Genomic DNA, 12,791 nt, shown 5'->3' on the forward strand with positions numbered 1-12,791 from the left:
TACAATCAAATTTCACCCAAATGTAATAATCTATACTCCACCCCTGGCCTAGATTTTATGTCTGCATTTGTGACCCTGGGCCTCTGGAACGATAGTTCATTAAGCATTGTCCTCCTATTCAGCTAAGTCAGACAGGCTTTTCCCAGGCCACTCCTCAAACCGTTTTCTTCTCCTCTCAGCTGCAGCACATATATTACATCCATTATAGGTAACAGTAACCAAGCTAACCAGTAAATAAAGAATATGGTCACATTCACACCCTCTACTAAGGTCAGAAATTATGTAATCCCATCCGATTCCTGTTTCTTAGCAGATAATGTCCTCCAAAATGGGACTGCAATCACAGTCATATGAAATCCAGAGTTATGCCACATACTGAATTATGGCTAGACGGTCCTATTAATTGAGTATAACCCAGTAGGCATTATAACACTTTAAAACAGTGACAACAAAGTAGGAATTTTAAAATGTTCTTGGGTGATAGTTCTTGAGTTGTGTTCCATGTAAACAGGATTAAGTCCTTCCAAGGATGTTAATGACTCTGGAAAGTCCATTGATGAAACATTTGGAAATAGTGTAAATTTTGTTTTACCCAGTGTTTCCTGAGCGTATATGCCATGTTTTGGTTTGTTATCAAACAAACCTCTCCCCCCGTATGCCCCCCCCACACACACACATCCTTAGAAAGAATTTGGAGAACCAACTGTGTTATAATCTAGTACTTACCTCATTAAATGGCTGGTTATGTGCCTTTAGGATGCAAATGTTGATCCTTGGCTTTACACAATTCTAATTAGGACTCTTGGATACACTGTAATTCATAAAGGTTTTATCTGGAAAAGAGCATGCTGCTGCTTCTCCAGTTTCTGACTCCTCAGTGAAGAAAGATGTCTGTAAAAATATAGATTGAGGGATTTCTTGTTGCATTGACTAAACTGTTGTAGTCATTCAGCCTGTCTTAAAATTTGGTGAGGGCAATTTTTATCATCAAGGAAAAGAGTTGAATGAAACCTAAAAATATAAAAAAAACAGGTGATGGCTTGAGCTGAGATCCAGATAGTTTTAGTACAAAAAGTTACAGATTTACTATGTAAATATATTTAATTAATAACTTATTGATGAAGAGTGCTTACATCTTTGATGAAAACCTTAATGGTCTACAAAAAGGAGTTACTTTTAATTTCTGTACACATTTTTTATCCATTTCCTTCCAGCTAAAATGTCTGTGAGGCATAGATCCAAAGTTGTTATTTTGTGGTGGGGAAAGCAATATAAACATCATAGATATGCTCTAATAGTTGTTTTAAACATTGAGGATTCTTTGCAGATATCTTCTAAATGGATTTAATTTTCTTAGGGATTCCTGCATCATAAACCTTAAAGAAACATTATTGAATTAAAAATATAAAAATAAAGCTCCCCCACCCCCCTCATGTGCAGGGCTTCAGAAATAGTTGGTAACAGATTGAGGTTAAATTCCAGAATTTATGTTGATGATTCATAAGTATTCTTTTGATGATACAGGCATAAAAATGCAGTATGAATACAGTTCATAGTTTCAGCATTCAAGAGAAGTAGCAATGTTGAAAATGTCATTATCTCACTCACTGCCATCAAGTCAGTGCCATCTTTACTCACCAAATTCACTGCCAATGAATTGAAGCTGACTCATAGCAACCCTGTAGGACAAGGTAGAACTGGCCCCGTGTGTTTCCGGGACTAACTCTTTACAGGAAAAGAAGCCCAGTCTTTCTCCTGAAGAATGGAGAGGATGGTGGTTTTCAACTGCTGACCTTGTGGATCCCGTCAGCTGTTACATGTTACAACCTGACATGTAAACCACTATACCACCAGGACTCCTCATGTCATTACCTAGCTCATTACCTAGTGGAGGAAGGAAACTCCTCTTTTGTTCTTTTGAAAGAGAATGCAAAACTAAATGCAATGCATAAATTCTAGGGCAATGGGTTTTATATACTAAGGAGCCCTGGTTGTGTAGTGGCAAGGTCTGTAGTTCAAAACCATCAGCTGCTCCCCGGGAGAAAGATGGAGCTTTCTAGTCTTCTACACCCATAAAGAGTTATAGTCTTGGACACCCACAAGGGCAGATTAACATGTCCTAAAAAGGTGGCTACGAGTTGGCTTTAACTCAATGGCAGGGAATTTGGTATGGTGTGGGCATGCACTGAGGGTGTTTTCTTGTGAACTGTGAGTTAATACCGTGTCTTCTTGTTTCAGCCTATAGGAAAGATTGTCCTAAAGGAGAGTATCAGTCATTGCTTTTGGATAGAATGTTTTAAAGCTGTTGGACAATCATGCTGGATATTCTTAACATTTGGTTTATTCATAGAAAGTATAAGAGATGTGAATGAGTTTGTTTCAGGTGTGTCCAAAAAATTTTCTATTTTGAATGAATCCTTGTCAGTTATGTCTGTTAATTACCCTTTCTTCTAAGTACTTAGTTTTGGGAGGAAAATAGCTAGTGCATTTATAGGTTCGCACTGGATTTCACCAGTGTGAATACTGGTTAAAAGTGCTTGTGGTTAGACCGTTATTAAAGAAACTGTGAAACTATTGTATACAGATGCTTGAATTCTCAATGTTTTGGTCCACAGACTTTTTCATTCATTCATGAACTTGAAGAAGATAATTGGAGATTCTGCACTTCTTCTTATTTTGAAGGACAAGGCCACATATGACTCTTACTCTTCTGATAACTTCTTAGAGATGGTTAGTTGATACCTTTAATCCTCACAGAAATGTGAATCATTCTTTTATTCTTGGATTGGGTGAGGGGTTTAATGAAAAGAAGCACTGAAATACCATGATATGTACACTATTCGAAAGATTTTGTATCAATTTATATGACTCACACATGTACTTTTTTTATAAATGTGTCTGGTTGTGACTTCTGACTTGTATTTTGTTCAGGCAAGCCCAAATCAAAGGTTGCTTCTGACTAAGCCTAAGCATGAAAGTGAAAACATTTGTGTGATAAGCATAGGGGTTGAGCTTTCAGGGTAGTTCTAAGGTGGTACTGTAGGATAACTCAGCCAGGGTTATAATTCATGATTTTGCTGAGTTTTAATTAAAAACCCCTTGGCATTTAAATTTTGTCAGTCCTTAATCTTTCTTGCTAAACTTGAATTTTAATCATCTTAAATTGTCTTCAATTTTGAATCCATTAAGTACTATTGCCTCTTTTGAGATGTATGTAACAATAAAGCAATGATTCAGGAATTAGACTAGCCGTTAGTTTCAGCCCCTTCACCTGATTACACGGGCCTTAAAATTTTTACCTAGCATCTCTTTGCCCTCATGCATTTATCTTTAATTTGGGATGACATTATCTCCCCTGTGTTTTTGTGTGAGAATCACATGAACTAATAAAACACAAAAGGTGTAGAATATGCTATTTCTTCATTGTTTTCATTTACAGATAAGAATTGTTGGCAGAATGGTTCATTGAACTCTCTTCTGACACTTAAGATATTTTACATTTGTAATGTATTTATCTATAATATCTGTGGAGAATAGTGAATAGAGCCTATTAGTGAATGATACACTTTGAAATATTGCATGTAATTTGAATGTCCATGTCAGGAACCAGAGATGAAGCTTCAGTCTTTCCGTATAATATTCAAGTCTGGATGATATATGTTCATATTCATGTAAAATGCATGAAATGGACATGTACATTTCTTAAGGATATGAAATGCCTACATATATAAAGTAGCAAAAACCTTTGAAGCATTGTCCCTAGAATTCTTTATTTATTTATCTATCTACCTACCTACCTATTTATTTTTGGTAGTTTGTGCTACCTGTTATGGAGTCTAAGGAGTGTTGGTGGCATAATGGGTTATGTGTTGAACTGCAAGGTCAGCAGTTCTAAACCACCTGTTGCTCTGAGGGAGAAAGATCAGTCTGTCTACTCGTGTAAAGATGTATAGCTTTGGAAACCCAAAGGAGAGTTCTAGTCTGCCCTATAGGATTGTTATGAGTTGGAATAGACTTGCTGGTTGTGGATTTGGTTTTTATTATGGATTCTAGCCCCAGCTTGGTCCTAATTTTCCTAGAAATCAGAATACATACATGTAACCACATACACACAGAAGTTTTTTTTAAATTTCAAAGATGGCTGGACTCTAACCTTGATTGGTTACACACCTGACTGCCAGCCAAAAGATTGGTGGTTCAAAACCACACAAAGACACCTCCTAAAAGACAGACATGCAGCACTTGCGCTGTACACCTCTGGGATCTCTAGAAGCTGTTGTTATCAATAACCATCCAGAAGCACATGTTCTTGGAAAGAGGCATTTCCCTTTCTTTTTGCCTTTCTGCAAGAATTTTGCAGAGTGCTACTTCATACCTCATTTTGAAATTTGCATTTTAAAAATATTTTTTTTAAACAGGATTTGGAACAAAAATCACAAGATTCTCTGCCACAAAAAAATATTATAAGGCTGAGTGCGGAACCAAGGTAAGTACATACTTTAGCATTTGGTACTTTTCAGGCGTGATTTTGTTGGTTTTAATGGTTCTCTTTTCCAAACAGCATATATTTGGGGGCAGTATCTCTAAATTCAATATTTTAATTTTTAACATTGTGGCAGAAATGTGGTTTCTCCTATCAGACCGAGCTTGAGAGCAGGGTCCTTATCATGTTTGATGCTAATTGTTAACATACTGCGTGGTACATTGATTACGGAATAAACTACTGTTATTTTTTCCCGCAGATAGTTGGTATAGAAAGCTAAATATATATTTTTATGAAAAAAAGATTTGTCTTATTTAGTGTTGATTATTTTAGATTATATCTTTTTATGATTGGCCTTATTCTTGGTTGCCTTGTTTTCATTAATACCTTGGTCCTATTTGTTCTAAATGAAAGCATAAACTTAATTGTTAGATCAGGGTAACAGTAAATCCTTCATTCGATGAATTGCACGGCTCACACTGCCTTGTTTAATGTAACTGCTTCATGCTGAAATCGTGGAAAGTGTTCATTTAACCTAAAACTCAGACCTTCACTTGGTGGCATTCTCTAATTTGTAAAACAAAATATTTTATGATTTTTAAATAAGTTATTTATTCATCATTAAGCAGTTTTTAATGACCAAATAACCAGTCCAGCATTTTTTGTAGAACTTTTTAAAATCTTAAATTACGGTTTAATATCACCTCTTATAAATTATAAAAAATAATGATTGTATAAGGAATAAGTCATTATTTTAAGTAGGTGTACTTATTAAAATTATTAGAAATAAATGGAGCTGAAATATTGTGATAAACAAAACAAAGCACCTTTAGGGGAAAATTTGAGATTTCAGTTAAGTGTAGACTAAAACTTTAGTTGTCTAAATTTCTTCAGGAAGTACAGAGTTTAGACAAAGCTTATACTTTACAGCAGGTAGCTAAACATTTAGCAGTAATAATAAAGTATAAGTAACATAGCTGAAGTGTTTAAAGCTTTTGATTTGTTGGCCCACGGTTAGGAAGAAAAAATTATAACATCAAAAGAAAACTCATTTGCAAAATTATAAGATGTTAATGGTTTTCTTTGTTTCAAAGTAAGTAATATTTTGATACATTTCAGGTTTATGTGTGTTCTTTAAATTTTAAGACCCTACTAAACGGTTTTTGTAGTAAATCTTCTTCGAATAGCACTCATATTTATAAACTTCAATAAGATATTATTTAGTTGGGAGAAGGCCTTTGTTTTTGCTCATTATAAGGATTAACATATACCGTATATACTCGAATATAAATAAGCCCACCTGAGTATAAGCCGAGGTACCTAATTATTACCTGGGAAACCAGAAAAACTGATTGACTCAACTATAAGCCTAGGGTGGGAAATGCAGAATGTGAATTAACACAAAGACCAGAGGGGAGAGACGGAGCACAGCCACACACACATCCTTACCAGTTCAGCTGCCGGCATAAGTGAATCACTACGGGTGCTTCTGCGAATTGGAGCCGTCCATGTCATAGGACGGCTCTGATTGGTTAGATGTGAGTAAACAAACATTTGAACTTATGCAGTGTCAGTGGGGCTTTGAATGAACAGCAGAGGAACGCCAATCACCCGCGAGATGTTACACCTCGCTGGGGTACCACTAACCCATGTATAAGCTGAACCCCAGTTTTTCTCTTTCTTTTTTTCGGATTTATTTATTTTTAATTATTTTATTGAGGCTCATACAACTCTTATCACAATCCATACATACATACATCAATTGAGTAAAAGCACCCTTATACATTCATTGCCCTCATCATTCTAAAAATTCGCCTTTCACTTGGGTTCCTGGAATCACCTCAATTTCCTTTTTTCCCCTCCCCCTCCCTCACGAACCCTTAATAACTTATAAATTATTACTCTATCTTATCTTACACTGCCTGGCATCTCCCTCACTCACTTAACTGTTGCCCATCCCCCAGAGAGGAGGTTACATGTAGATCCCCAAGATCGGTTCCCCCTTTCTACACCCCCTTCCCTCCTGGTGTTGCCACTCTCACCACTGGTCCTGAGGGGTTCATCCATCCTAGATTCCCTGTGTTTCCAGATCCCAACTGCACCGCTGTACATCCTCTGGTCTAACCAGGTCCGCAAAGCAGATTTGGGATCATGATAATTGGGGGGGAGGAAGTGTTCAAGAACTAGAGGAAGGTTTTGAGTTTCATTGTTGCTACACTGAACCGAGTGACTCGTCTTCTCCCCACTACCCCTCTGCAAGGGATGTCCAGCTGTCTACAGATAGGCATTGGGTCCCCATCATGCACTTCCCTCATTCATGGTGATAAGATTTTTTTTTTCCCCTGCCTTTGTTGTTTGAAACCTGTTCCCCTCGGCCCTTCATGATCACACATGCTGGTATGCTGCTTCCATGTGGGCTTTGTTGCTTCTGGGCTAGTTGGCCGTTTGTTTACTTTCAAGCCTTTTTAAGTCCACAGACGCTATATCTCTCAATAGCCGGGCACCATCAGCCTTCTTCACCACACTTACTTATGCACACATTTGTCTTCAGAGTTTATGTGGGGAAGGTGATCACACAATGATGGTTTTTGTTCCTTGGTGTCTGCTACCTGGTCCCTTCAACAGCTTGTATTCACTTAGACTCCGTGCTTCTTCTCTGTGGGCTTTGTTGCTTCTGAGCTAGATGGCCACTTGTTTGCCTTCAATCCTTTAAGACCCCAGATGCTATATCTTTTTGATAGCCGAACCCCAGTTTTTCAGCACATTTTTTTGTGCTGAAAAACTCTGCTTATACTCGAATGTATATGGTACTTTGAGTAATTTTAGCTGCAACCCACAATCACTCTGTTATTATAGTCCTTGGGCTCCTTGTGGGTATGTGGTTGTAGTGGGTGGGTTGGGGTGAGTGGATAGAAGTGGGGCTGACGCCTCAGTGGGTCATAGGACAGTAGGTGCCCCGTGGCTTTTCCTCTTCCCATAATACTGAACCAGCAGTAACTGATCCTTAGCTTTCCGTGTGCCAGAGGGTGGAAATTAGGGAGGGTATAGGGATAGTAATTAAAGACAGAGATCCTTTTGAGCTTTGATAGAGAAGATTTTAAATTATAGTTAAACATCATTTTTCAGGATACTAATGATTGCTTTTGATAAAGATCTTAAGGAGTTTTTATTTAAATAGTGCTCTGTAGTAAGCTAGTCTGGGAATACTTGTGATGGTCTGAGTCTTGTTTTTATCTGTAATTTCCATTTTGTGTTTAGCGCCTCATGAATGGGACTTTTCATACTTCAGGTTTTAAAACCTCTGTTGTACTTGTTAATCGTCACAAATTATCTGAGTTACTGAGCTGAGTAAAATCAGTGATGAATGGAAGAATGGTTGTGGCCTTTAAGATGGAAGAAGAATTTGATATTTTATTTAGTAGGTACTGAAAGTTAAACACTTGTGTGCAGTTCTCTATCTTTAAATTGGACTTTTTAGAAGTGTGGCTATGTGTCTCTTTCATAATATTCATGAGTCTTCAAGAGGTTCTAGAACTTGACTTTATTTTAATCATGGCATATTTCTTCTGAATGATAAATTATTCATCTAAACTGTTCATTTTAAATGGGGGAGATGGCCCATGCCCACTAAGGGGTGGGGATTGATTTAGGGTGACAGTTGAAAAATATCTACTCTTTCTTTACAGAAAGCTCAGGAGGGTGATTACAAAAAAAATTTCAAAAGATTTTCTTGGTAGGTGGTATGAAGTGAAAAAAATCTATTGGGAAATGCTGATGTACAGTCTGTAGAAGATTAACTCCATATAATTGAATTTGATTGTATATTGTGCTGCTAATTGCAAGATACTGTGTTGGAAACCACCACCTACTCTGAGGGAAGCCGAGGCTTTCTCCTCCTGTAGAGATTCCCAGTCTCAGAAATCCCAAGGGGTCACTGTGGGCGGGGATTGACTGCCCCGAGCGAGTGTTTGCCTGGGCATAACCCAGCATAATGGAGTTTGTGATCATCGCTGAAAGAGAACCAGTATGTGTGTGTGGATGTGCTTCATTTAATTGATAGGAGTATGTGAGGTATAGAATGTGGATTCTTGATTGTTTTGTAGAACGTACATACAAGTAACAAGTTAAAGTTAGGGCATCCTGGCAATTACAGATTGTCTAGCCTTAATTCACCCTTTAATGTAAATTACATGTTTCTGTTTCTCTCTGCTTTTATAGTTGCCTAAGGAAGCCAACTATAAGGAGATTTAACACAAAGACTTGCAGCATTAGAGATGGATGATGCAGGGGACAGTCTGAGATAGGTGGAGGGAGTTCAGTCTTTTGCAGCATCTCTTCTGTAGAGGCCAGGCAGGAACCAATGCACTCACATACTCAGAACTCACATACTTTGGAAAAGTCTCAAATACAGTTTTTTAAGGCAGATAGTTAAGAAATGCCATTGACTATGCAAGCATAATCAAAATTATCTTGAGTTCAATTAGAATGTCTGACACTTTTATATTTTTCTAGTTTGAGCACTAGCATTTATTTAACCTGCTGTTAGCAGATTTACCTCTGAGCCTTGTGAATGTTTAGCAGGTTACTTAATGAGAAGGAATCACACACACAGAACAACAACAACAAAACGTCAACAGTGTGGTGGAAAGTATAATGGAGTCTCTGAGTGACCCAAACAGTGTAGTGTTCAACTCCTAGCTAAAAGGGTGGCAGTTCAAACCCATTCATAGACATGCCAGGGAACTCTATGGGCTTCTGTTCTGGTAGCCACGGGCCACCTGGAGTTGACATCAATGCCACAACAGCTACTAACTGAAAACAACCTCGATGTTTTCTGGGCCTGAGTGACTTCAGAATATAAAAAATGCTTTAAAATATTTTTTAAACGCCTAGTTCCAGAACAGGCAATCCATATGCATACTACCATGTATTTGACCATTTAATGATACTCTGGATGACCACCCAGCACCTTCCAAGTTTTCTCAATTCCTCCATGCACTCTCAGCCTTTAGATCCCATTCTTTGTAGTTATCTAGGTTCTGAAACTCCAGAACCATCGTTGATTTATGCCTTTTTGAAAAATTCCTTAATTTCATCAATTAGAGAATCTTTTGGATTTTTAGCCCTCTTCATCTCTGATATTCATCCCTTCCATTTTCGCTCTTAGTCACTGCCATCCTTTACACATTGGTTTGACAACTGCCATGGCTTCTAGTCCTCTTGTTTTCAATTTCTCTATGCCCCCAAATCGAGATGGACGGATGGATGGATGGATGGATAGATAGATATTATTGTCAAAGTAATCTATACCACAGTTTTGAGAAAGGTACTCAACATATCCAGGAACTTCTTATTGCCTGGTGAGTCAAGTCTGACATGCTGGTGACTTGTTTTGGTAGTCTGTTGTGTAACTAACTACCCCCAAACTTAGTGCTTTAAAATGATAACTAACTGTGTCTCTCATCATTCCTATTTTTCAGTTCCTGCTTGGGCTCTCATAACACTATATAGCCAGGGTAAGACTGATGGTACAGTTTGCTGAAGGCTTGACTTGGCTGAATGTCCAAGAGAGTCTACTCATGAGACTGGCATGTTGCTGTCAGCTAAGACCTCAGTTGACTCTCATTGGAGTGTCTCCATGTAGCCTTTTCTTATAAGTTGTGCTTTTCTCACAATTGTTGCTGTTTCCAGAGGGAGTGTCTAGGAAAGAGAAATTCTATTACCCACTGTATTGGACAGGGTTCTCTAGCAAGACAAACCAGATTGCTAGTAATTATATATAAATATATTTATAAAGATAGATATATAATTCAATAAATAAACTTAAATAATATACAGATAGATAATACAAGAAATTAACAGTTAAATTATAAAGCAGTGAGACACTAGCAGTCCTTCAAGGCTTCAGAGCTGCCAGTTGCCAGTCCCCTTCTGTAGAGAGAGCTGGGCTATGTATACCCAGGCAGCAAACAGCAAGGCAGGTCCCCAACTGTCATCAACTGTCGGTCCCCAGCTCCAGAGATGAACATTCCAATCTTGTGGGCTTAAAGGGACCTCACCTTACAGCGACACAGTCCACAGGCTAGGATCCCATAGTTAGTGTACCCCTTTAAACTGAGGCACAGAACAACCAAGATGAGGCTCACCGAGCCATTTATCCCTCTGCCCTTCAGTTAATCCTACTTGTGTTTATCGGCCAGGCTGGCACAATAAACTAACACCCACCCAGAAACTAGTAATAGTTCTTATTACAACATGAATTTGTTAGAAGCATTTGTGGCTTAAGGACTGGATGGAGAGTTCATAACTTGCCTAAGGTATTTCTAGTCCTAGAAACAAGTGTACTAAGAACTTGAAATGCCGAGCTATAACTTGCCATGTTCTGGATCTTCATATTGAGTTGGAGGTAAAGGGTACTATGAGAAGGATTGGCAGGGATACTTATGGTAAGAATTGTGCTGTTTCGCATATATTATAATGGTTGAGCTCAAATCTGATCATCTATACCATATCATTTAAAGTAGTTAGTAGAATGAATTACATATTTGACTAGCATTTCCCACTGGATATGCTATTATTTTGAGAGCAGCTTTTTAATATTTTCAAATAAAACTACTTTACAACCTTTCGTCTGATGGGTAAACTGCTGACAGTAGCAGAGTTATTTAGATCCACAGCTAGGCACCATCAGTTTTCTTCACCACATTTGCTTATGCACCCATTTGTCTTCAGCGGTCATATCAGGGAGGTGTGCACACAATGATAGTATTTTTTGTTCTTTGATGCCTGATAACTGATCCCTTTGGCACCTCGTGATCACACAGGCTTGTTGTGTGCTTCTTCCATACGGGCTTTGTTGCTTCTGTGCTGGATGGCTGCTTGTTTACCTTCAAGCCTTTAAGACCCCAGACACTATATCTTTTGATAGCTGGCCACCATCAGCTTTCTTCACCACATTTGCTTATTCACCCACTTTGTCTTCAGCAGTTGTGTCGGGAAGGTGAGCATCATAGAATGCCAATTTAATAGAAGAAAGTATTCTTGCGTCGAGGGAGTATACTTGAGTGGAGGACCAATGTCTTTCTGCTACCTAATACTAATAAATATATGCACATAGATCTATTCCCCATCCTCATATATAAATATATTTACATATGTATATGCCTTTATTTAGACCTCTATAAATGCCATTTTCCTCCTAGCTCTTTCCTCTATTTCCTTTGACTTTCCTCTTGTCCCATTGTCATGCTCAGTCTTCATTTGGGATTCAGTAATTCCTTGTGGTTACATTACCCTTGATCACGAGCTGCCAGGCCTCCTACACCTTCCTCACCACCGATTTGGATCACTTGTTGTTCTCTTGTCTCTGAGTTTGTTAATACCACTATTTTTCCCCACCCCCCCCTCTACTATGCCCCCCCGGAAATGTTGGTCCCGTTGTTTTCTCTTTCAGATTGTTCATCCAGCCTATTTTATTTAGACAGACCTGCAGAAGTAATAACATGCACAAAAACAAGACAGAGCAAAACCAGTCAACAATATACAACAAAACACAACAAGAAAGAAAAACTTGTAGTTAGTTCAAGGATTGTTTGTTGGCCTTTAGGAGTGTTTGCCAGTCCAGTCTGTTGGGGCACCACTCCCTGGCCCCAAAGTCCACATTCAGCATTCCCTGGGGACCTTGCCGCTCCCTTCCCTTGATGTTCTTTTGCACCCCTTTAGTGTTTTGCCTTGGTGTGGCAGGATGAGATCGGGCGCAATTCCCACACTGTCTCCGGTATTGTCCCCTGTCGGACAATGGGTCAGTGAGGGACGTCATGTCTCATAGCGGGGCTGGTCATGTGGTCCTCTCTGTGGACTGGCTGCTCTAAGCAGGAACATTGTCCTCAAGGTCTGGTGAGCCAGGATGTACTTTACTTACTCTCTCCTCCTACCCCCGTGTGCTCCGATCAGATATGTCCCTTTCCCGGAGCTGCAAATTCAATACCATCCTTTGAAATAAATTCTTCTGGGGGGATATCAAATGTTTCTTCTGAAAATACAGGCACCTTCAACTATGTTGGTTAATTTTGTGTTAAATGCTTTTGTGATGATTGCTGACCAGAGATCGTTTTGGAGCAGTCATGCCATGATAGCAAAATAAAAATGATCTGATAAAATGTTTCCTATTTTGGGTCAGGAATTCATGCACTTACATTTTCCCTGCTTTTTCTGGGAAATTAAGAGGCCATTATGGGAGAAAACAGAGAGGAAAGGCTTCACGTCCCCAGAGAGTTCCCTCCATCACTGACATTTCCATTTATTTTAT

At 38.6% G+C, this 12,791-nt stretch overlaps 1 protein-coding gene across 2 annotated transcripts in view; it reads left to right on the plus strand.

Moving 5' to 3' along the window:
• Positions 1-12,791, plus strand: part of MAN2A1 (mannosidase alpha class 2A member 1) — a 209,545-nt gene that overhangs the window by 118,598 nt on the left and 78,156 nt on the right. For both annotated transcript variants that reach the window (XM_075541370.1, XM_075541371.1), the window contains exons 11-12: positions 2,616-2,730; positions 4,419-4,486. In XM_075541370.1, the coding sequence (XP_075397485.1) occupies positions 2,616-2,730; positions 4,419-4,486 (183 nt within the window). The remainder of the gene's footprint in view (positions 1-2,615; positions 2,731-4,418; positions 4,487-12,791) is intronic.

Source organism: Tenrec ecaudatus, chromosome 2 (genome assembly GCF_050624435.1).
Source record: "Tenrec ecaudatus isolate mTenEca1 chromosome 2, mTenEca1.hap1, whole genome shotgun sequence".
Taxonomy (NCBI): Eukaryota; Metazoa; Chordata; class Mammalia; order Afrosoricida; family Tenrecidae; genus Tenrec; species Tenrec ecaudatus.